Source organism: Rhinoraja longicauda, chromosome 11 (genome assembly GCF_053455715.1).
Source record: "Rhinoraja longicauda isolate Sanriku21f chromosome 11, sRhiLon1.1, whole genome shotgun sequence".
NCBI lineage: Eukaryota > Metazoa > Chordata > Chondrichthyes > Rajiformes > Arhynchobatidae > Rhinoraja > Rhinoraja longicauda.
The window spans coordinates 42400583-42427240 of NC_135963.1; the positions used below are offsets into that span (position 1 = coordinate 42400583).

The window sequence follows — 26658 nt, forward strand, 5'->3', positions numbered from 1 at the left end:
TCTCTCTCTCTCTCTCTCTCTCTCTCTCTCTCCCTCTCTCTCCCTCTCTCTCCCTCTCTCTCCCTCTCTCTCTCTCTCTCTCTCTCTCTCTCTCTCTCTCTCTCTCGCTCTCTCTCGCTCTCTCTCTCTCTCATAGAAACATAGAAACATAGAAAATAGGTGCAGGAGTAGGCCATTCGGCCCTTCGAGCCTGCACCGCCATTCAATATGATCATGGCTGATCATTCAGCTCAGTAGCCTGTACCTGCCTTCTCTCCATACCCCCTGATCCCTTTAGCAAAAAGGGCCACATCTAACTCCCTCTTAAATATAGCCAATGAACTGGCCTCAACTACCTTCTGTGGCAGAGAATTCCACAGACTCAACACTCTCTGTGTGAAAAAATGTTTTCTCATCTCGGTCCTAAAAGACTTCCCCCTTATCCTAAAGCTGTGACCCCTGGTTCTGGACTCCCCCAACATCGGGACCAATCTTCCCGCATCTAGCCTCTCCAACCCCTTAAGAATTTTATATGTTTCTATAAGATCCCCCCTCAGTCTTCTAAATTCCAGCGAGTACAAGCCCAGTCTATCCAGTCTTTCCTCATATGCAAGTCCCGCCATCCCAGGGATTAATCTGGTGAACCTTCTCTGTACTCCCTCTAAGGCAAGAACGTCTTTCCTCAGGTTAGGAGACCAAAACTGCACACAATACTCCAGGTGCGGTCTCACCAAGGCCCAGTACAACTGCAGCAGAACCTCCCTGCTCCTAAACTCAAATCCTCTTGCTATGAATGCCAACATACCATTCGCTTTCTTCACTGCCTGCTGCACCTGCATGCTTGCTTTCAATGACTGGTGCACCATGACACCCAGGCCACGTTGCATCTCCCCTTCTCCTAATCGGTCACCATTCAGGTAATACTCTGCTTTCCTGTTCTTGCCGCCAAAGTGGATAACCTCACATTTATCCACATTATATTGCATCTGCCATGCATTTGCCCACTCGCCTAATCTATCCAAGTCACTCTGCAGCCTCCTAGCATCCTCCTCGCAGCTAACACTGACACCCAGCTTCGTGTCATCCGCAAACTTAGAGATGTTGCATTCAATTCCCTCGTCCAAATCATTAATATACACTGTAAATAACTGGGGTCCCAGCACTGAGCCTTGCGGTACCCCACTAGTCACTGCCTGCCATTCCGAAAAGGACCCGTTTATTCCTACTCTTTGCTTCCTGTCCGCCAACCAATTTTCTATCCACCTCAAAACTGAACCCTCAATACCGTGTGCTTTAAGTTTGTACACCAATCTCCTATGTGGGACCTTGTCGAAGGCCTTCTGAAAGTCCAGATATAACACATCGACTGGTTCTCCCTTATCCACTCTACTAGTTACATCCTCGAAAAATTCTATAAGATTCGTCAGACATGATTTGACTTTGGTAAATCCATGCTGACTTTGTCCGATGATTTCACCACTTTCCAAATGTGATGCTATCACATCTTTAATAACTGACTCTAGCATTTTCCCCACTACCGATGTTAGGCTAACTGGTCTATAATTCCCCGTTTTCTCTCTCCCTCCCTTTTTAAAAAGTGGGGTTACATTAGCTACCCTCCAGTCCTCAGGAACTACTCCAGAATCTAAAGAGTTTTGAAAAATTATCACTAATGCATCCACTATTTCTGAGGCTACTTCCTTAAGCACTCTGGGATGCAGCCTATCTGGCCCTGGGGATTTATCTGCCTTTAATCCATTTAATTTACCTAACACCACTTCCCGACTAACCTGGATTTCCCTCATTAGACCACCGGTCCCCCGCTATTTCCGGCAGACGGTTTATGTCTTCCTTAGTGAAGATAGAACCAAAGTATTTGTTCAATTGGTCTGCCATCTCCTTGTTCCCTATGATCAATTCACCTGTTTCCGACTGCAAGGGAGCTGCATTTGCCTTAACTAATCTTTTTCTCTTGACATATCTATAAAAGCTTTTGCAGTCTGTTTTTATGTTCCTTGCCAGTTTTCCCTCATAATCTATTTTCCCTTTCCTAATTAAGCCCTTTGTCCTCCTCTGCTGGACTCTGAATTTCTCCCAGTCCTCTGGTATGCTACTTTTTCTGGCTAATCTGTATGCTTCATCTTTTGTTTTAATACTATCCTTGATTTCCCTTGTTAGCCACGGATGCACTACCTTTCCTGGTTTGTTCTTTTGCCAAACTGGGATGAACACTTGTTGTAGTTCATCCATGCGACCTTTAAATGCCTTCCATTGCATGTCCACCGTCAACCCTTTCAGCATCAATCGCCTGTCTATCTTGGACAATTCACGCCTCATACCATCACAGTGAGGGTGTGCCTAGAGCAATCACTGTGATGGCTGTTTGTGTAAAAATTCTATCTGTGTGTCCTGTGCTTTGTGTTGTATACTGCCGGACCCTGACGTGAGAGGACGCTGGCGTTGTTTATTCGCCGCTTCTCCGTTAGGATAGTTTGTCTGTTTGTTTTTATGTTATGATTGTTTATGTAAAGCGCTTTGAGCTTCTGGAAAGGCGCTATATAAAATAAATGCTTATTATTATTATTATTATTATTATTATTATACCCTCAAAGTTACCTTTCTTTAAGTTCAGAACACTTGTTTCTGTATCGACTTTGTCACTCTCCATCCTAATGAAGAACTCTACCATATTATGATCACTCTTGCCCAAGGGGCCTCGCACAACAAGACTGCTAACTAACCCTTCCTCATTACTCAATACCCAGTCTAGAATGGCCTGTTCTCTTGTTGGTTCCTCGACATGTTGGTTTAGAAAACCATCTCTCAAACATTCCAAGAAATCCTCTTCCTCAGCACCCCTGCCAGTTTGGTTCACCCAATCTATATGTAGATTGAAGTCACCCATTATAACTGCTGCACCTTTAGTGCATGCATTTCTAATTTCCTGCTTGATGCCATCCCCAACCTCACTACTGCTGTTAGGTGGCCTGTACACAACTCCCACTAGCGTTTTCTGCCCCTTAGTGTTTCGTAGCTCTACCCATATCGATTCCACTTCCTCCAAGCTAATGTCCTTCCTTTCCACTGCTTTAATCTCCTCTCTAACCAGTAACGCTACCCCACCTCCTTTTCCTTTCTGTCTATCCCGCCTGAATATAGAATATCCCTGGATGTTGAGCTCCCAGCCTTGGTCACCCTGGAGCCATGTCTCCGTAATCCCAACTATATCATAATCATTAATAACTATCTCCACATTTAATTCATCCACCTTATTACGTATACTCCTTGCATTGAGACACAAAGCCTTCAGGCTTGTTTTTACAACTCTCTTACCCCTTATACAATTATGTTGAAAAGTGGCCCTTTTTGATTTTTGCCCTGGATTTGTCTGCCTACCACTTTTACTTTTCACCTTGCTACCTGTTGCTTCCACCTTCATTTTACACCCCTCTGTCTCTCTGCTCCTGCTCCCATCCCCCTGCCACATTAGTTTAAATCCTCCCCGACAGCACTAGCAAACACTCCCCCTAAGACATTGGTTCCATTCCAGCTCAGGTGCAGACCGTCCTGTTTGTACTGGTCCCACCTCTCCCAGAACTGGTTCCAATGTCCTAAAAATTTGAATCCCTCCCCCTTGCACCATTTTTCAAGCCACGTATTCATCTGAAATATCCTCCTATTCCTACTCTGACTAGCACTAGCTCTCGCTCTCTCTCTCTCTCTCTCTCTCTCTCTCTCTCTCTCTCTCTCTCTCTCTCGCTCTCTCTCTCGCTCTCTCTCCCGCTCTCTCTCTCTCGCTCTAACTCTTGCTCTCCTCTCTCGCTCTCCTCTCTCCCTCTAAATATTTTTGTCTTTAAATATTTATTTCCTTTTCAATCACTTAATTCTTATATCATATTCAATTCCAAGCTTTTTCAGACCCATTATCCTTCCCTCCATCTCACGGATATAAGTGCAAGCTAATAACAAATATTGCCTGTCATTTTGCATATCCACTTTTATAATTTCTTCCCTAATGGTGGCCATGCCTTCAGCTGCCAAGGCTTTCAACTATAAAATTCATCATCTACACCTCTCCACTTTTAAGACCTTCAATAAAATCTGCACCTTGTTAGGCATCCATCCTAATGTCTCCTGTCAGTAAAATTTAGCCTGATGAAGCCTTCGGAAACCTCACTCTATTAAGGTGCGATATTAATGCAAGTATTTGTTCCCGGGTAATGCTGCTTTTCGAGCTGAACACTGATACCTTCATGAGAAAGGGAAAGAGAGAGAAGGAACACACACTTATAGCACATCTTTCACAACCTCATGTCCAATTAAGAATAACTTACTTCCATTTCATCCCAAGGAATGTTATCACCAAGCCACATAAGGAGATAAATGCCCAAAGACTTGGTAAAAGAAAAGGTTTGAAGGAGAGTCAGAAAGAAGGAAAGAGAGGTCAAGGGAAGAAAGTATTATGTAGACAATTTCGTAATGGGTACCCTGGAAGATAAAGACCCAGCCAACACAGCCAAGACACGATGCATTCGTGTCTACACAAACTAGCGTCTCCCCATTGACTCCATCTATACTTCACTCTGCCTCAGGAAAACAGCCAGCATGTGCATGGTATGAAATCACACACAAATGGTATGATCAGACTGGAAAGCATGTCAAATAAGGATTTGTGCTGTTTTTTTGGGACATTGTAATACCAATAGAAATTCAGGGATAGGCAAGAGAATTAAAGCTTCAAGGTAGACAATGCAGGTGTGAATGCACACGGCTGTTGATACTGTAACTGGGAATCAATCAGCACAGGGACAGCAAATTTTGTAATTATCACAAGTTTACAAACTGTGGAATTTGGCCCAGTGAATGGTTGCCGACTCCTAATGCAGCAATCCTCTCAGTGCCATTCCCCAAGCTCCTTTATTTTCTCATGGGCCTGCAATTTATTCTGGTGCCTTCCAGTTCCCTTCAGATAGCCCCAATGATGCTATTTTAGACCATCAGCTATACACATCCCAAGCAGGCAGTGTCTTGCAGATCATCACAACTCTTTGTGTCAAGTTCTTTTTCCTCACCTACCCCTCTGTTTAAAATATTACGTTAGTAGGTTCTCTGGTCCTCGAGCCATCTGCCAATGCAAATAGCTTCCCACTTTATACCTGTCATGATCTTTCCCCACTTCTATTAAGACTCTTCTCAACTTGCATGGAAAATCGTTGACAATTCCTTTCCCCCACACAGAAGCTGCCCCACCTGCTGAGTTCCTGCAGCAGTTTGCTTTCTGCTTCAAATTCCAATATCTGCACTCTTTTGTCTCCAAGGCAAACAACCCGTTTCCCCAGTCTGACCTCATGGCAAAATCCTCCATCTGCAGAAGTATTTCACTAAATACCTTCCACATCCTCTGGAACCATCACATACTTCCTACAGTCTAGTGATCTGCAGATATTTGACAGGTACTTGGATAGATAACCTTTAGAGGGACTTCTACCAAGCACAGGCAAATGGGACTAGCTCAGTTAGACATATTCTGCAATGGAACAATGGGGCTGAAAGGCTTGTTTCCATGCTATTAGATTGAACCCAATACTCCATCTAAGGCCCAACCGACATTGGCAGCATCTCTACTACTGTGCGACGGGCAGATCCTCCGATGTCAATCCGCGGCAGTGAGCTGGGCCTGCTTGCTGGGAGTGTCCCGATGCACTGCTTCTGATGTGGGACCTCATCAAAGGAACTATTGAATTCTTTGCAGTTGGCTTCAGTAGCCTCTTGATCGTACTGTTGGTGATAGCTTCCTAATAATTAGCTGCTAATAATGGAGAGGAGAGGAGACTGACTGTGTCCTTTGCCATGGTCTTTGCAAAGGACAAACCAGGGTAAGTTTCCACAATGCCTTGTTATTGCTGGTAGAGCACTGCTGAAGACTCTACAAGGCCCCCGGCCAAGCCCCAATACTCTTCAGTTAAGATCATCTTAAGTACATATCCCTCCAGACAGTCTCATAGTTTGCTGGTCCTCTGCATCTCTCTGAGAAGTATAAGCAATTTTCCAGCAAAGATCTCTGGAGTTATGAATAGGTTGAAAGGTTGGGCACCAGAAGAGGTATTTCTGTTGGTGCTATAGATATGTGATAGTCAAGTCTAGTGGATATTTATGTGGTGGAGGTACCAGAAATAGAATGGTACCCTGATGGTGTTAGATGAAAGATGAGTGGAAAGACTTGGTGGATGCTAATAATCTTTGAGAGGCATATTCTGTGCAGTGTATTTTTTCAGAAGTCCAAGAGTATGAAATTACTTACCCACTCAGGACTACAATGAAATCCATCACGTTCCAACCATTCCGAAGATAGGATCCTTTATGGAACACAAATCCAAGAGCTACGATTTTAATCCCAGCCTCAAAGCAAAAGATCCCAATAAAATACGGCTCGGTTTGCTCCTGGTGGAGGGAACATAAAAGAAGGCATTAGCATGAAATATTAACAAAATATCTTTCAAATATTTATATCAGGGACCAAACATGGGTCCACAATGGTAACTCATTAAATGGAAAGTCTAGAATGACTACTGCAGCCACTTATCTATCTACCACCTATATCTATCTATATATTATTAAACTCTCATCTTGTTTGATTGTTTGTTTATCCGTTCCTGAAATACAGCCAAAACGATACATGATAGCATGACAATTGTAGGCCCACCGTACTTACCATTGTCCTGGGGTGGGCGGGAGGAAGTTTCGTTCAAATTGGTGTTATATTTTAAAAATCATTGGCTTTTAAAAATATTTTAAATCACTTTTCCATTTGTCCTGCGTTCGATGTCACAATGGGAACCCAACAGCCACCCAGCCAATAAGGGTCAAGGGCGGGACGGGATCTGACCAATGGGAGCTCGTAGGGAGGTGGGACCCGCAGGAATTCCCCTCCATCACCTCTAGCGCCCACTTCAACCGACGGAGCATTATCAGACTACAACCCCCAGTGGGCAGCTTCTTCTCCTCCTCCTCCCGCATCTCCTCCAGCGCCCGCTTCAACCGATGGCGTCGTCGATGACTCCAACAACAATGGTGGCTGCTCTCCTTCTTCTCCACCACCTTCCGCTCCACCATCTTGTGCGCGCCTCCCGCCGCTGCGCTGCCCTCTGGGAGGTGTAGTCCACGCTCCTGCCCGGCCTCAGCGCCCCGGACCATCACCGGACTATGACCCCCAGCGGGGGATAGAGTGGGTGAGTGGGAGGGGAGGAGGGGGGATAAGGAGGGTTGAGGGGGACAGAATGGGTGAGTGGGGGGAGTTGGGGAGGGGAGGGTGCTAGACCAATGCAGGAGAGGTTTGGGGGGTTGAGCGGGATGGAGTGGGTGAGTGGCTGAGTGGTTGAGGGGGCGGGAGGGGAGGAGGGGGGATAAGGGGGTTGAGGGGGGATGCAGTGGGTGAGTGGGGGAGGGGAGGAGGGGGTATAAGGGGGATTGAGGGGGGATGGAGTGGGTGTGGAAGGGGAGGGGAGGGGGAGGGGGGAGTATGGGAGGGGAGGGTGCTAGACCAATGCAGGAGAGCTTTGGGCCCAACGGGTCTACCATTTTCTAGTCTTGTATAAATTTACAACTTCTCCCAGATACTGGGCAGGAAACATGTTCCCAATGTTGGGGGAGTCCAGAACCAGGGGCCACAGTTTAAGAATAAGGGGTAGGCCATTTAGAACTGAGATGAGGAAAAACATTTTCAGTCAGAGAGTTGTGAATCTGTGGAATTCTTTGCCTCAGAGGGCAGTGGAGGCCAATTCTCTGAATACATTCAAGAGAGAGCTAGATAGAGCTCTTAAGGATAGCGGAGTCAGGGGGTATGGGGAGAAAGCAGGAACGGGGTACTGATTGAGAATGATCAGCCATGATCACATTGAATGGCGGTGCTGGCTCGAAGGGCCGAATGGCCTCCTCCTGCACCTATTGTCTATTGTCTATTGTCTGTCACCATTCCTCTTCTCAAACCCCTTCCCCTTAAGAACCTCACCCACATGCCCAGCTCCTCCCTTCCCACAGAAGATCACATCACCAACCCCCTCTCCAGACTCCGCAACCTGGAATCCTCATCCCTTAATATTTTACAATCTGCAAATTCTCATCCAGCTCTCAATTTCCAAAGTCCACATCCCTCTGTTCCTCACCTCAAATCCCCAGATCTTCACCCCATCCCAGCTACTGACCTCACCTATCACCCACCACAAAGTTCCAAGGCACCTCATTATCCATCTTCACCTCAATCCTAGCTCCTCCAACTCCCCAAGCGACAGGTTTGTACTCACCAAACTTTTGGCCATAGGCGTCTTATCTCCTTTGGGCAAGTGCTGTTCCAGAGCCAGTACCACACAGTTGGCGATGATCGTGGCCAGAATCATGTATTCAAATGGAGTTTAAGTGTTAAGGAAAACTGGACATTCGACTGCCAACAAACACTCAGAGACTGTAAGGCATATTTGCAAAACTCAAACATTGCTAAAATTATTCCAGACTCTACTTTGTGTCGGTTGATTTCTGCACCTTGGTCCTCCGTTGCTACACGACCACTTTTTGGATGGTCTACATTCAGCACGTCAAGATGTTTGTGTCAGATAATCTTGACTTAATTCAAGTAATCACCCATTATTAGAGCCATTGAGCTGCACAGCATGGAAACAGGCCCTGTAGGCATCCTTCGCGACCAAGTTGGTATTCTGGCCTTTTTATCCAAATTACGGTCCAAATGTCTTTTGAAAGTCATAATTGTATTTGCTTCTCTAGTTTGCTCTAGTATTTCATTGCTGATATGGACTACCCTCGTAGTGAATAAAAATGTCCCTGAAGTCTCTCTTAAAGCTCTACCCTCTCACCTTTATGTTTATACCCTCAACGCTTGGAAAAACACTGTGAGCATTCAATTTAGCAATGCCCCTCATGGCTTTGTATATTTCAATAAGGTCACCACTCAGCCTCCTTCGCTCCAAAGAAAAAAGTCCAAGCCTATCCAAAGTTTCCCTATAACTGAAGCCTGCAGTCCATGTAACTTTGTCTTTTCTGCACCCTTTCTCACTTAAAAAACATCCTTTCTACAAAAGATAGACACAAAATGCTGTTGTAACTCAGCTGGTCAGGCAGCATCTCTGGAGAAAAGGAAAAGATGACATTTTGGGTCGGAACTCTTCTTCAGACTGAAAGATAGAGAAGGTCAGAGCGAAACAGGGCCGGCAACAGATGAGGTCAGGAAGGGGGGAGTCCAAAATGGCCCATTGTTGGCTGAGGAAGATGTGCTAACCATCATTTCAGCTGTAAAGGATAAGGCTGAAGCTCTTGGTCATCAGTTTTGCTCGGTTTTTACCAGAGAAAAACAATTTGAATTTCCAGATCTTGGCCCTAGTAGTGTTCCAGATATTGCAACTTGCTCATCACCAAAGAGGGAGTTGAAAAGCATTTGTCTGAATTGAATCCTTAAAAAGCATGTGGCCCGTCCGGCATAACTGCCAGAGTTTTGAAATCATGTTCTTCAAGCATTGCTCCAATCCTCCAGATATTATTCCAGAAATCAATTTCTACTGGAGAACTACCGAGTGATTGGCGTAATGCAAACATCTCTCCAATTTACAAAAAGAGCGACCGCTCAAATCCAGTCAGTTATCTTCAGCGAGTAGTCCATTGAGCTCAGAGGACCATCGGAACACAGCTACCAGACTTGGAGGGCATCTACAACACACGATGCCTCAGAAAAGCCACCAGCATCCACAAAGACTCTTCACACCCCTGCAACAGTCTGTTCGAACTCCTTCCATCGGGCAGACGATACAAGGCCTTCTACGCCCGCACCTCCAGACTCAGGAACAGCTTCATCCCCAGGGCCATAGCTGCTATGAACCGGTCCTGCTGAGCCGGATGGTCACAACGCATAGTGATCCGGCACAGATCAACTTGCACTTTATCCTGTCTAAAACTGTTACAATTGTTTCGTTGGGTTGCTGTTGTCTAAATTAATTAAACTATTGCATCTTATGGGAGGCAAATTCCCAATCTCGTTGTACCCCTGGGTACAATGACAATAAAGATATATTGTATTGTATTGTATTGTCCGGTACCCTTGACTTCAATTGTCTGCAAACTCCTTGAACATTTTATTCATGGCCATGTTATGAGGCATTTTGAAATACACAATCTACTGGCTGACCAGCAGCATGGATTCCACAAAGGCAGGTCAAGCGAAACCCAGCTCTGTCCTGGTTAATGATCTACAAACAATCCTGGATAACAGAGGGCAGACCGATCTTACTATAATGGACTTTAGCGAGGCCTTCGACACCATTCCCCACCGTAGGTTGATGGCTAAGCTTCAACCACGTTGACATCCAAAATAACATCTACTCCTGGATTGATTCATTGCTCACCAAATGACATCAAAAGGTTGTAGTAGATGGTGAGACATCACAACAATCTCCAGTTGAGTCTAGCGTGCCACAGGGAACGGTGTTGGGACCCTTGCTGTTCTTGATCTACATCAACGATCTGCCTGACAACCTGTCTTCGAGAGTCTGACTCTTCGCAGACGACTGTATTATGTATCGAGAGATCAAAGCTCTGCCGAAGGTGCCAAGGTTCTTCAAAATGACATAAACTATCTTTACAATTGGGAAACCATTTGGCAAATGGGTTTCAATGACACCAAATGCTTTTCCATGAGAGTTACTCATAAAGTCAAGCCGATTGTAAACCGGTACAAGATGGGAGACAAGCTGCTTAAAGAAGTTGATCACCACCCATACCTGGGAGTTGAACTCACATCTGGCCTAGCCTGGAACAGACACATAAACCAGATTGCCACAAAAGCAAACAGAACTTTGGGCCTTCTCTGGAGAAATTTATCCGGTTGTGACAAACCAACAAAGGAGGTAGCGTACAAAACACTTGTCCGTCCACTGTTGGAATATTGCCAGACAATATGGGGCCCTCACCAGAAAAATAACATTGACACCCTTGACAAAGTTCAGAGGCGTGCAGAACGGTTTGTTTGTGACAACTACTCAAGACAGTCAAGCATCTCCAACATGTTAAATGGCCTTGGCTGGAAGTCACTGAAGTCAAGACGCACCAAAGCCCACTTATGTACTGTCTACAAAGTGACTCATGGCATTATCCCCAGTAACATATCTCACTTTATTCAACCCTATACTCAGAAATTTACAAGACAGTCCTCAGGTCACTTCATTTATACTAGAATTAGAGCAAACAAAAATAGCCATGTATATCCATGGGCTATCCCAGAGTGGAACATCTTTCCAGACACCACCAGATGTGCACCAACCTTGTCACTCTTCAAGTCACAGCTCGACAGCTTGGAAATGGATCATCTCACCAAACTTGCCCACATAAAAATCTAAATAACCTTTTTGCAACCAGTACCCACGCGAGCGAAACCTGCACGAGATAGCCCAGCTGTTGGCGGTTGTGCAGTAGAAAACAGAAACAGAGACAGAGACAGGGATACGAGGATGTGAACAGTGGAACTAGTAGAATTTTTCTCGAGATGAGAAAACATTTCTTCACACAGAGAGTGGTGAGTCTGTGGAATTCTCTGCCACAGAAGGTAGTTGAGGCCAGTTCATTGGCTATATTTAAGAGGGAGTTAGATGTGGCCCTTTTTGCTAAAGGGATCAGGGGGTATGGAGAGAAGGCAGGTACAGGCTACTGAGCTGAATGATCAGCCATGATCATATTGAATGGCGGTGCAGGCTCGAAGGGCCGAATGGCCTACTCCTGCACCTATTTTCTATGTCTATGTTTCTATGACCGGTGGAGGGAGGGGGAGGCAGATTTTGCCCAAGCAAAATATGAGGTGCTGTTCCTCCAATTTCTGTGTGGCCCCACCCTGTCAGCCAGGGAGCCCAGGACAGAAAGGTCAGTATGGGAATGGGAAGGGGAGTTAAAATATGTAAGAAGGAACTGTAGATGCCGGTTTACACCGGAGATAGACACAAAATGCTGGAGTAATTCAGCGAGTCGGGCAGCATCTCCGGAGGAAAGGAATAGGTGATATTTTGGGTCGAGACCCGAAATGTCATTTATTCCTTTTTTCCAGAGATGCTTCGTGACCCATTGAGTAACTCCAGCAATTTGTGTCTATCGAGGGGAGTTAAAATGTTTGGCAACCGGGAGAACGCATTGGCCAAGACGGACTGAGCGCAAGTGTTCAGCGACACAATTGCCCGGTCTTTCTATAGCTGGGTGACTAGAACTGCATACAATTCTCCAGGATAGACACAAAAAGCTGGAGTAACTCAGCGGGACAGGCAGCATCTCTTCTTCTGGAGAAGGGTCTCGACCTGAAACGTCACCCATTCCTTCTCTCCAGAGATGCTGCCTGTCCCGCTGAGTTACTCCACCTTTCTGTGTCTATCTTCGGTTTAAACCAGCATCTGCAGTCGCTTCCTACAAAACACTCCAGGTATGATCTCACCAACAACTTGTACAGGAGCATCATAACGTAACAACTTTGGTACTCAATACCATTCCCAATGAAGGCAACTGTGTCAAACAACTTCTTAGATTCTATTTAAATCTAGTATTCCAGACTAGCCTGCCATGTGCGACCTTGTCAAATGCTTAGCCAAAGTCCACTTGGGCAACATCCACTGCCCTGCCCTCATCCATCCTTCTTGGTGACATGTTCCAAAAAACTCTGACCATATTTGTGAGACGTGATTTCCCACACACAAAGCCGTGCTGACTACCCACAGTCAGTCCTTGCCTGTTGACTTCCCAGCACTTCAAAGAGTTTTCCAGCAGCTCCATGGCAACATTTTGGTGGAAGAATGTAAACAGATGAATGTGCTAATAAGCAACACATGTTTGATAATTTGGTTTGGGATTAATTGATAATTACCATGATTCAAAGTTGGAGGTGCTAAATCAGAAATTTGCAGGTTTCACACACAAATACTAACAACATGCAATTTCAGTGCAGCAGCCTGTGTGGGCTTCTCGTGCTCACTTCCAAGGATGGTGCTGGGTGATCTGGCTGCTTCACACCAAGGATGACTCAGAGACCAAGGATGGTCCCTGGTTGTGATAACAGAGTTCCCTGCAGAGGGGGCAATTAATTCAACAAGCTGGCTCTGCTGAGGGACCCCACTCCGCCACCAAGATGAAGCCGGCATTTCAGCTAGAAATCCTAGAAAATACAGGAATCTCTCTGGAAACTCATACGCTTGTAATAATTGCACATCCTTCAGTAACAGGAACGTTTCAATTATTAAACTCCCTTGGGAGCCAGGTACACTTCTCAATGTTTTCCCATAGACTGGCAACTCCCACCTCATTGTGCTTTCCAGGCAGGGATGAACTGGGTGTATGTGTACGCTGAAATCATGCAGACATCTTCCCATTCACAGCGAGCCTTGCATGCCTCCCACAGAAGGAGCATTTGTGAAAGCGGACAGGTCACCTGGTCCAGATGCAGTACGTGCTGGAGTGTTTAAACAAAACGCGAGGGAGGAACCTGTGAAGGTTTTCATCCCTGGCTACACAAGTGTTTACTGACGGATTGAAAGACTGCGGATATGCCCACACTCTGGCACCAGGATGCCAATGCTTCCTGCACATTGGCACCAACCCCGCACTGTTTTGCACACTCCCAGGAGCCAACTTCTCATTGGCGATAAAGTGCTGATATGACAATGCACATAACAAATGAACCACAAATGGACAGGTTGGTGCCCAAAGGGATGTGCAGCTAAATATTACTGGTCCATCTTATAATTATTGCATTGATTGCAGAGAACATACATAGCACCTTGTATCTGTCCCATGCATTCTTTTGAGGTCTTGAGTATACATCTTTGATAGCAATTCCTCCGGCTATATAGCGCACGGTAGCGCAGCGGTAGAGTTGCTGCTTTACAGCGAATGCAGCGCCGGAGACTCAGGTTCGATCCTGACTACGGGTGCTGCACTGTAAGGAGTTTGTACGTTCTCCCCGTGACCTGCGTGGGTTTTCTCCGAGATCTTCGGTTTCCTCCCACACTCCAAAGACGTACAGGTATGTAGGTTAATTGGCTGGGTAAATGTAAAAATTGTCCCTAATGGGTGTAGGATAGTGTTAATGTACGGGGATCGCTGGGCGGCATGGACTTGGAGGGCCGAAAAGGCCTGTTTCCGGCTGTATATATATGATATGATGATATATGTGATTTAAATAGAGCATAGCTCCATTTTATTGCCACAACTGGTCGACAGCAGACTCTATCTCACTGGCTCTCCACTTTACTCTGGACTATCTGGATAACTGGAACACATACGTCAGACTGCTGATCATCGACTACAGATCAGCCTTCAACACTGTCATCCCCTCCACACACATCACCAAGCTCCAACTTTTGGGCCTCTGTACCTCCCTTTGCAACTGGATCATTGACTTTAGTTTAGTTTAGTTTTGAGATACAGTGTGGAAATAAGCCCTTCGGCCCACCGAGTCCACGCCGGCCAGTGATCGCCCGTACACTAGTTGTACCCTACACGCTGTAGGGACAATTTACCCACAAACCTGCATGTCTTTGGAATGTGGGAGGAAACCGGAGCACCCGGAGAAAACCCACGTGGTCACAGGGAGAACGTACAAACTCCGTACAGACAGCACCCATAGTTAGGATTGAACCTGGGTCTCTGGTGCTGTGAGGCAGCAACTCTACCGCTGCGCCACCGTGCTGCCCCAATTTTGTTTAAACACTCTGGGACGTATTTCAGCTGGGCCAGGTGACTTCCTCATCAACATATCTCAATCAGTTTTTACCGTGAAGTTCGTAGAGAAGCAGCAGCCAGAAGCAGTGAGAGTGAGTATTGGCTGAAAGAAGAAATGGCAGGGAAGTTGGTGCAGTGTGTTTCCTGCAGGATGTGGGAAGTTAGAGACACCGCTGGAGCTTCTGACAACTACACCTGCAGATATTGTATCCAGGTGCAGCTCATGAATTAACGTGTTGGGCACCTGGAGCAGCAGCTGGATGACCTCAGGACCATCTGGGAAGACGATAGTTTCCTGGACAAGACCTTCAGTGAGGTTGTCACACTATGGATACAGGAAGAGCAAAGGTGAGTGACTATGAGAAAGAGGAGTAAACGTGGAGTGCAGGAGACCCCGGGGGCTGTACCCATTGAAAACAGGAACACCCTCTTGGGAGCGGCCAACACGACAGAAATGAGTGGTAGCTCCAATGTGGCTGTTATTCCAACCCTGGTGCCGAGGCTCAACGGGGAAGAGTGACGTCAGGCAGAGCCACAGTGGTGGGAGACTCCATCGTCAGAGGTGCGGACAGGAGATTCTGCGACACTCCAGGATGGTGTGTTGCCTCTCTGGTGCCAGGGCCCAAGACGACTTGGAGCTGCTGCACGGCATCCTCAAGAGGGGGAGCAGCTGGAGGTAGTTGTGCATGTTGGCACAAATGGTATAGGTAGGAAGAGGAAGGAGGTTCTGCAACAAGAATTTACGGAATTGGGTAGAAGACTGAAAAGCAGGACCTGCACGGTAGTGATCTCAGGGTTGCTTCCAGTACCTCGTGCTAATGCAGATAAGAATAGGAAGATAGGGGAAATTAATGTGTGGCTGAGGAGTTGGTGCAGGGGGCAGGGATTCAGATTTCGGGATCATTGGGATCTCTTCCGGGGCAGGGGTAACCTGTATAAAAGGGACGGGTTGCACCTAAACTGGAGGGGGACCAACATCCTAGCGGGCAGGTTTGCTAATGCTACACGGGAGGGTTTAAACTAGATTGGCAGGGGAGTGGGATCTCGTACAGGACAGAGGCACGTGAGAAGCTAGACGTTGGTATGGAGGGTGGTATGGGAAAGGTTAGTGGACAGAATTGGCAGGTGAAAGGCAGAGAGCAAGGAAGGAGGGTTGGTTTAAACTGCACGTATTTTAATGCAAGGGGCCTGAGGGGTAAGGCAGATGAGCTTAGGACATGGATAAGTACGAGCGACTGGGACGTTGTAGCCACGACTGAAACCTGGTTAAGGGAGGGGCAGGACTGGCAGCTCAATGTTCCGGGGTATAGCAGCTTCAGGGGAGACAGGGGTGAGGGAAAAGAGGTGGGGGGTTTCATTGTTGGTTAAGGAGGATGTCACGGCTGTGATCAGAGGTGACATTATGGACGGTTCATCTAGTGAGGCTATATGGGTGGAGCTGAGGACAAGGAATGATCACCTTGTTGGGGGTGTACCACAGACCCCCGAATAGTCAACGGGTTTAGATGGGGTGCAATTCCTCAAAAGTGTTAAGGAGAGTTATCTTAAGTAGTATATAGAGGCCCCCACATGTGAGAGGGCAAAGCTGGATCTAGTATTGGGAAATTGGGAAGGGCAAGTTAATGAAGTGTTTGTGGAGGAGCCTTTTGGGACCAGTGACCACAGTTCGATTAGGTTTAAGATAGTTATGGATAGGGACGGAGAGGGTCCCAGTGTTAAAATGCTCAACTGGGGTAAGGCCAGCTTTGAGGGTATGAGAGATGGTCTCGCTCCAGTTGACTGGAGCAGGTTATTTGAGGGGAAAGGAAAATCGGTCAAGTGGGATGTTTATAAAAGTGTACTGAAGAAAGCTCAGGATGTGTAGGTCCCCGTTAGAGTGAAGGGCAAAGCAGGCAAACATAAGGAAGCTTGGCTAACAAGGGAAATTGAGACATTAGTCAAAAACACAAAGGATGCATGGGACGGGTACGGGCAGCTGGGATCAAGTGAATCCCTGGAGGAGATTTGGTAACTAAGGAGTAAACTAAAAAAGAAAGTCAGAAGGGCAAAAAGTGGCTAGGAGATAGCTCTGGAGGGTAGCATTAAGGACAATGCCAAAAGATTTTATAAATACATAAGGGGGAAAAGGGTAACTAGAGAGAGAGTGGGACTTCTCAGGAATCAAAACGGTCACCTCTGGGTGGAGACACAGGAGATGGACAAGGTCCTAAATGAGTATTTCTCCTCTGTATTTACTGAGAAGAAAGACAGTCGGACGGAGGAAATTGGAGCAGTCACTGGAAGTGTCTTGATAGCAGTCAAGGTTACCGTCGAAGAAGTACTGAAGGTACTGTCGTGTTTGAAGGTAGACAAATCTCCAGGGCCTGATCAGATATATCCGAGGACATTGTGGGAAACTGGGGAGGAAATTGCGGGAGCCCTGGTTGAAATTTACGAGTCGTCCTTAAATACAGGAGAGGTGCCGGAAGACTGGAGGGTGGCAAATGTTGTATCTCTTTTCAAGAAGGGCTGCAGGGAAAATGCTGGAAACTAAACATCTGTAGTTGGTGAGTTACTGGAGAGTATTCTGAGGGATAGGTTATACAGGCATTTGGATGGGCAAAGGTTGATTAGGGATAGTCAGCATGGTTTTGTAGATGGGAGGTTGTGTCTCACAAATCTGATTTATTTTTTTGAAGACGTGACCAAAAAGGTCGATGAGGGCAGAGCTGTAGATGTTGTAGCTGTAGATGTTGTGTACATGGACTTCAGTAAGGTGTTCGACAAGGTTCCGCATGGTAGGCTGCTCTGGAAGGTTAGATCGCATGGGATCCAAGGAGAGATAGCTGAATGGATAGCAAATTGGCTCCATGGAAGGAAGCAGAGGGTGATGGTGGAAGGTTGCTTCTCAGACTGGAGGCCTGTGACTAGTGGTGTGCCTCAGGGTTCGGTGCTGGGCCTGTTACTGTTTGTCATCTACATGAATGATTTGGATGAGAACATACAGGGCAAGATTAGCAAGTTTGCTGATGATACAAAAATTAGTGGTTTTGCAGATAGTGAAGATGGTTGTGAAAGATTGCAGCAGGATCTGGATCGATTGGCCAGGTGGGCGGAGGAATGGTTGATGGAATTTAATACAGAAAAGTGTGAGGTGTTGCATTTTGGCACTTCAAACAAGGGCAGGACCTTCACAGTAAATGGTAGGCTTCTGGGTAGTGTTGTAGAGCAGAGGGATCTAGGTGTACAGGTGCATGGTTCCTTGAAGGTCGAGTCGCAGGTAGATAAGGTGGTCAAAAAGGTTTTTGGCACTTTGGCCTTCATCAGTAAGAATATTGAGTATAGAAGTTGGGAGGTCATGTTGCAGTTGTATAAGGCGTTGGTGAGACTGCATTTAGAATATTGTGTTCAGTTCTGGGCACCATGTTATAAGCAAGATATTTTCAAGCTTGAAAGGGTTCAGAAAAGATTTACGAGGATGTTGCCAGGACTAAAGGGTGTGAGCTATTGGGAGAGGTTGAATAGGCTGGGTCTCTATTCCATGGAGCGCAAGAAGATGAGGGGAGATCTTATAGAGGTGTACAAAATCATGAGAGGAATAGATCGGGTAGATGCATAGAGTCTTTTGCCCAGAGTAGGGGAATCGAGGACCAGAGGACATAGGTTCAAGGTGAAGGGGAAAAGATTTAATATGAATCCGAGGGGTAACCTTTTCACATAAAGGGTGTGGGTGTATGGACCAAGCTGCCAGAGGAGGTAGTTGAGGCTGGGACCATCCCATTATTTAAGAAACAATTAGACAGGTGGATTGGGCAGGTTTGGAGGGATATGGACCAAGCGCAGGCAAGAGGGACTAGTGTAGCTGGGACATTGTTGGCCGGTGTGGGCTGAAGGGCCTGTTTCCACATTGTATGACTCTCTATGACTAGTAACATTTCCCCCTCATTAACGATTGACGGAGGTGTACCCCAAGTATGCTTGCTCAGCCCCCTGTGCTACTCACTTTACACCCATGACTATGTAACTAAGCACAGCTCTAATGTCATCTATAAACTCACCGACGGCACTACTCTCATTGGCCAAATCAAAAGTTAATGTAATAGCACAGAGGTAGAGTTGCTGCCTTACAGCGCCAGAGACCTGGGTTCAATTCTGCCTATGGGTGATGCCTATACTGAGTTTGTACATTCTCCTCATGACCACATGGGCTTTCACTAGGTGTTCTGGTTTCCTCCCACTCTCCAAAGACGTAGAGGCTTGTAGGTTAATTGGCTTTGGTAAAATTGGAAATTGTACCTAGTGTGTAGAATAGTGCTAGTATATGTGTGATTGCTGGTCGGTGGGTCGCTTGACCTGTTTTTACACTGTATCTCTCAACTCTATGCAGAATCAAGGGATATGGGTATGGATATGGGGAGGAAGCATGAACGGGGTACTAATTTTGGATGATCAGCCATGATCATATTGAATGGCCTGAAGGGCCAAATGGCCTACTCCTGCACCTACTCTCTATGTTTCTAACCGCATCTCGAAACTAAACTAAAAGGAGAGAAATAGAATGCCTAGTTGAGTGGTGCCACCACAACCTTCCGCAGAATGTCAACAAAACCAAGGCACTAATCGTTGACTTCAGAAAGGGGGAGTGAGAGACCATGCATGTGTTTTCCATTGGCAGGGAGTGAGCAGCTTCAAATTCCAAGCAGTTAACATCTCGGGTGGCCTATCCAGCACCCAGCACCAAGGTGCAATCAGGGGGAAGGCACACCAGTACCTCTACTTTCTTATATGTTTAAAGAGATTCAGCATGTCACCGGCAAACCTCTACATTGTCGAAAATATCTTGAATGGTTGCACCATAGCCTGGTACAACAATTGTGTTTTGCAGTCTTTTTTAATCTTTTTACTGTCCAGCAGAATTTGTGAGTAATGTATGTATAAGTTACGTAGAAGTTACATACATGTATAATTTATGTTTTGTGTGAAGTTTGAGTCTGTGTGCCTGTGATGCTGCTGTTAGCAAGGTTTTCATTGTACCTGCACGTCACCGTACTTATGCAGACGAAAATAAACTCGACTTGACTTGACTGCTCTGCTATTGTGTGACTGCCTCCTGACACACATTGCCTTGTATTATACAATAACCTCTGAGACACATTCCCTTGTGTTACAGTCCACTTTGAGAGACTCCATCTAGGAACGTTTAGTTCATACCGATCGAGAGAAACGTGCACTTGTTTTCTAGCACTTTCTCCATTCACATCGCACACACCCCTGTCCTGCAGCAATCCTCCACCCACACACACCGCTGTGCTGTTGCACTCTTTCCACACACACAGGCACACACCACTGTGTTGTAGCACTCCCTCCACACACACACACCACTGCGCTGAAGGATGCTATACACACACACTCACACTGATGTGCTGTAGCATCCTCTCTACACACACCCCCACAGACCACTGTGCTGCAGCATGCCATCCACACACACACACACACACCACTGCGCTGTAGCATTGACAAGGTATTTTAATTATATTAAAATTAATTTAAATTATAATTCAAGTATATTTATTTAATATTTAGTATATTTAGTATTTAGGAATATTTAGGAATATTTGCTAATTTTTGTATTTGTGTGTTCTTACTGTTTGTATTGTAAATATTGTTGTAAATAATTGATTTAAAAAAAACTGTGCTGTAGCATTCTCTCCAGACGCACACCTGTGCTGCAGCACGCTATCCACACACACGCTGCTGAGCTGTTGCAAGCTCTTCAGACACATACACACCACTATGCTGTGGCACACTCTCACACACATAGCACTCCACACAGACACACACACACACTGCTACACTGCAGCACTCCCCATACACACACACTGCTATACTGTAGCACTCTCACACCCACACACACACTGCTGTGCTGTAGCACTCCTCCATTTCCTCACACACACAGCACTGTGCTCTTGCACTCTTCCCAGGCACAGACATATGTACATCATTGTGAAAAAGGCACACTATGCCTTCTTCATTGGTCAATGCATTGAGTACACGAATTAGGACTCCATATTACAGCTATACAAGATGTTAGTGAGGCTGCATATTTGAGTACTCTGCACAGTCTGGTCACCCTGCTGTAGGAAGGATGGCTTTAAACAGGAAAACAAGCAGAGGAGATTCATGTGGATAATGCCGTGTGGATTATGTGGATCTTGTTTTTTCCTGAAGCATGGGAGGCTGAGGGGTGACCTTATAGAGATTTATAAAACCACTAGACTGAGGTGGTCCCGTTGGGTCCAAATCTCTCCTGCGGGCCTCTCCTGGGGCAACCTTCCCCCAACTGATCATTCTGTGGGCCCGGCAACTCTCTCCAACTGACGAAGCCCGTTGCCGGGCGGGGAGTGTCCCCCGGGACCGTGAGCAGACGAGGGTAGAGGGTGCCACTCAACTCGGCCCCGTGTCGCCAGCGCTGCAGCCAGAGCGAGCCTTGGACCCAAAGCCTCTCCTGCATTGGTCTAGCACCCTCACTCCCCCCCCCCACCCCACCCCTACCCCCATCCCCTCTCCCCTACCTACCCCCCCACCCCCTACACCCCCATCCCTACCCCCCCACCCCATCCCTACCCCCCCACCCCATCCCCTCTCCCCATCCCCTCCCCCCCACCCCCATCCCCTCTCCCCTCTCCCCATCCCCTCCCCACCACGCCCCCTCTCCCTTCCCCACCCACCCCCCCTCCCCACTCCCCCCACCCACACCCTCATCCCCTCCCCCCTCCCCCTCTCCCTTCCCCCACCCCCCCCCTCCCCCCACCCACACTCCACCCTCCCCCCGACTCCCCCCCACCCCTACTCCCCCCTCCCCCTCCACTGCCTCCAGCCCCTCACCCCCCCGCCCACTCACCCACCCAATCCCCTCTCAACATCAACGGGCCCCAACTGTGGAGGCGCGGACCCGTTGGGGATCCGGTGGCCATTATACGTATCAGATCAATGGGAGTGTCCCCCGGGGCCGTGCTGGCCCAGCATCCCTACCGATCCATGCACCCATTGGCGGGCAGGGAGCATCCCCCGGGCCATGGACAGGAGCCAGTGGCGGGCGGGGAGTGTCCCCCTGGGCAGTGGCGGGTGCAGCAACCCTACCAATCCATGGACCAGTAAGCCACTTACCCGTGCAGCGCTGATCGGCAGTGAGCAGCGGGGAACGGTGGCGACGGCCATCTTGTTGGACCCTCTGCCGCCGCCTCTGGCGCCGGGCTGCAGCACGGGAGGAAGGTCAGGCGTGAGGGGGTGGAGCGCATTTGTTAAAGTCATTCCCTGACCCCCCCTCATGGGCCGTGACTCCCTTCCCCCCTCCCCATTGGTCGTCACTCGGGCGGGTCCCATTGTGACGTCACACGCTGAACATGGCAAGAAAACGTTTTTTTTAGGTCATTTTTAAACTTTAAAATCTCTCTAACTTTAAAAATATAAGACCAATTTGAATGAAACCTGGATGAAAGGGTTCCTAGGACAAAGGCGAGTAAGGTGGTCCTAAAGTTGTCGTGCTATCATGTGACAGGGGCACTAAAATATGGTTACATCACAGGCATCGGATAACATCCCTCAGACTGGATAACATCCCTTAGACCCTCAGAATAACAAACAGAGTTTTAGTAATATGTAGGTGAGGTGAGAGGGCATGGGTTTAAGGTGAAAGGTGAAAGATTTGCAAACGGTTCAGTGAGGAAACTACATGGATAGGAAAAGTTTATGGGTAAATGGGACGAGCGCAAATGGGCAAATTGGTTAGCATAAATGAGTTGGGCCAAAGGGCCTGTTTCCATGCAGTGCAGCTCTTGGATTCAATGACTCTCCTCATAGCTTGCAGCCTCTAATCCAAAGTAACATTCTGGAAAATCCCTTCTACATCCTCTCCAAAGCCTCCATATTCTTGCTGTAATCTGGCAACCAGAACTACACACAATACTCCAAATATGGATTAAAATGTACACAGCTGCAACATGACTTCCCGTCTTTCATTCTCCAGGCCCCATCCGACGAAGGCAAGCATGTCGTACACCTCTTTCACCTGCCTGTCTACTTGCATTACCATTTTCAGGGAACTATGAACTTGCATCCCAAGCCTTGTAGTATACACTCCTTCCACAAACATATACCTTCATCTCACTGCATTCTCACAGGGACACATATGTGTGCATTACAACAGAGCTTCGAGAACCATTCCTGTGTATTATGTACTCCCTCCAGAGATCCATCTGTGTGTACGACTGCAGTCCTTCCAGTGTTTATATTACAACACCAGCCTACGAGACACATGCATCTTATAGGCACATGCCTATTTTCGCTACTCTGCTAGACAGGTGTACTGTTGTGATAAAACACTCTCTCCATTCCCTTCAATTACAGCACTTCCACAAGTGACAGATACATTAGCATTAAAACATCCTCTCCAGAGATACTTACAATTATATTTCAGCATTCCCACCAGAGACCCGTACAGCAATTATATAACATACTTGGTATTATCGTTGACTGGAGATGCATATCTTTGCACACTACCATAGCCACCTGAGACGCATAACCTTGCATTGCAGCCTTCCAACAATAGACTCACACACTCCATGGAGACATACCTGCTTTCCAGTTCTCGCTCCAAAGACATACACCCTTGCATTGCAGCATTTTCCCACTGACAGAAGGGGAAAAATATGAAATGTGAAGGTATGCCAATAATATAAAAGAGAATACCAAACGTTGTTTTTTTTTACAGATATATAATTAATAGAAGAGAGGCAAGAGTGCACATTGGACTGCTGGGAAATAACATTGGAGTAGCAGTAATGGGGAACAAAGAAATGGCAAATGAACTGAATACATTTTTTGCATCAGTCTTCACAGTGGAAGACACCAGTAATGTACCAGAAATTCAAGAAAGTCACGGGACCGAGGTGAGTGCGGTCACTATTTGCAGAGGAGAAGGTGCTTGGGAAGCTGAAAGGTCTGAAGGTGGATGAGTCACCTGGACCAGGTGGACTACACCCCAGAGTTCTGAAGGAGATAGCTGTGGAGATTGTGGAGCCATTAGTAGTGATCTTTCAAGAATCACTAGCATCAGGAATGGTTCCAGAGGACTGGAGAATGGCAAATGCGTCTCCACTGTTTAAGAAGGGAGCGAGGTAAATGAAAGGAAATCATAGGCCAGTTATCTGACTTTTATGGTAATTAGAGTCCATTACTAAGGATGAGGTCATGCACTTTGGTAGATGGAATAAAGGCGAGGATTACTTACTGAATGGAGAGAGGATTCAGATATCGGAAATGCAAAGGGACTTGCGAGTGCTGGAGTAGAATTCCCAAAAGGTTAATTCTCAGATTTAGTCGGTGGAAGGAAGCCAAATTCATTTGCATGAGGAAGCATGAGGAAGAAATTGCTCCTCATAATTGGGTTAATGTATGAGGAGCTTTTGAAGGCTCTGGGACTGTACTCACTGGAATTTAGAAGAATGAGGGGTATCTCATTGAAACCTATCGGATAATCAAAGATATAGATAGAGTGGACGTGGAAAGGATTTTTCCGATAATGGGAGAGTCTAGAACCAGGGAACACAGCCTCAGAATTGGAGGATGTACCTTCAAAATGGAGATGAGGAGTAATTTCTTTAGCCAGAAGGTGGTGAATCTGTGGAATTCATTACCACAGGCGGCTGCGGAGGCCAAGACATTGGTATTTTCAAGGTGGAGATTAAGCAATTCTTGATGAGGAAGGGCATCAAAGGTTTTGGGAAGAAGGCAAGAGAATGGGGTTGAGAGGGGAAAAAAAAGATCAACCATGAGTGAATGGCAGAGTAGACTTGATTGGCTGAGTGGCCTAATTCTGGTCCTGTCTTATGGTCATACAACCCATCGAACACCTCTCCACTCCGACACAAAACATTCTACAACCGCATTCTGTCAAGTGACACCTACTCTTGCAATATATGACTCTCTCTGGATAGATACATCTTGCATTATTGAGATCTACATAAAAGTATTCAAGCACAATTTGCAGCAATACACACACACACACTTGTATTACAGCACCCCCTCCAGAGATGCAAATGTGTTTTCCAGTACTGCCCTCACAAAATGCACACCTTTGTGTTTCAGCAAACCCTGATGGCACACAAACCATTATACTGTACCACCCTTCCAGGTACATGAACCATTGTACTACAGCACTTCCTCCAAAGATGTAAACACTTGTGGTTTTACCACTCTCTCCACAGAGGCAACCCTGGAATTATCACACCCCTCCAGAAACACAAACGTCTGCTTTGCTGCACTCCTACCTCGCGGATGAAAGAAAACTTTGATTGATACCACCCCCTCCAGGGATACATTGTCTTGAAAGGGCGTCGCAAGCATCTGGGATAGAACCCATTGTATGGCACTCCATCTCCAGAGAAGCATATCATTACATTGCTGCCCTCCTTCCAATCATGCACGCTTATCATACTGTCATGGACTTACTTTCTAATTTTGCTTTGCACTTACATCTTGTTTTTTCCTTTTATTGTCTTGCAGATGTACATTTATGCATAATCGTTGTATAATTTATGGTTTTGTTAGCATGTGTAACTATGATGCTGCTGTACATTGTACTTGTGCATGTACAACTTGTGCACATCCCACACACTCAACCAAGTCATACAAACTGGATTGACTACTTCAGATTTTACTTCAGACTTTAGAAATACAGCGTGGAAACGAGCCCACCAAGTCCACCCCGACCAGCAAGCAATCACCCCATGCACTCACTCAATCCTACACACTATGGACAATTTACAATTGTTCACTGAAGCCAATTAACCTACAAACCTGGATGTCTTAGGAGTGTGGGAAGAAAGTGGAGCATCCGGAGAAAACCCATGCAGTCACAGGGAGAATGTACAAACTCCATACAGACAGCAACCATAGTTAGGATCGAACCCGCGTCTCGTGCGCTGTAAGGCTGCAACTCTACCGTTGCGCCACCTGCAATTGTGATTTCATGTGATCTTCAATTGTTTTACCTCCTCCAGACATTGCCTTGCATCACACAATAACCTCTGAGACACATTCCCTTATGTTACAGTTCTCTATAGAGAGAGACACATCCCCATGTATGACAGCAGTCCATCTAGGCACACTATTGGTTTACGGCAATCTCGAGACAATTGTTTTCTAGCACTCTCTCCAGGCACACACACACACTGCTGTGCAGTAGCACTCTCTCCACACACACACACACACCGCTGTGCAGTAGCACTCTCTCCACACACACACACACACACACACACACACAGCTGTGCAGTAGCACTCTCTACACACACACACACACACACACAGCTGTGCAGTAGCACTCTCTACACACACACACACACCGCTGTGCAGTAGCATTCTCTACACAAACACACACACACCGCTGTGCAGTAGCATTCTCTACACACACACACACACACACACACCGCTGTGCAGTAGCATTCTCTCTACACACACACACACACCGCTGTGCAGTAGCACTCTACACACACACACACACACACAGCTGTGCAGTAGCACTCTCTACACACACACACACATACACACCTGTGCTGTAACTCTACACACACAAACACACCACTGTACTGTAACACTCTCCACAAACACACACACACACACACAGACACACCGCTGTGCTGTAGCACTCTCTCCACACACACACACACACCGCTGTGCGGTAACACTCTCCACACACACACACACCGCTGTGCAGTAGCACTCTCTCCACACACACCACTGTGCCGTAACACTCTCCAAACACACACACACACACACCGCTGTGCTGTAGTGCTCTCTCCACACACACACACTGCTGTGCTATATCACTCCAGGATACACATACACCCACACACACATCCCACCATGCTGCAGCACTCCCTTCAGCCACACAGA

The 26658-nt window shown here is 46.7% G+C and overlaps 1 protein-coding gene across 5 annotated transcripts in view; it reads right to left on the reverse strand.

Annotated features, from left to right (window-relative positions):
• LOC144597837 (putative voltage-dependent R-type calcium channel subunit alpha-1E) overlaps nucleotides 1-26658 on the reverse strand; it is a 411899-nt gene that overhangs the window by 202964 nt on the left and 182277 nt on the right. For all 5 annotated transcript variants that reach the window (XM_078407483.1, XM_078407485.1, XM_078407488.1 and 2 more), the window contains 2 exons: nucleotides 8280-8385; nucleotides 6281-6420 (listed from right to left, as the gene is read on the reverse strand). In XM_078407483.1, coding sequence (XP_078263609.1) covers nucleotides 6281-6420; nucleotides 8280-8385 — 246 coding nt within the window. The remainder of the gene's footprint in view (nucleotides 1-6280; nucleotides 6421-8279; nucleotides 8386-26658) is intronic.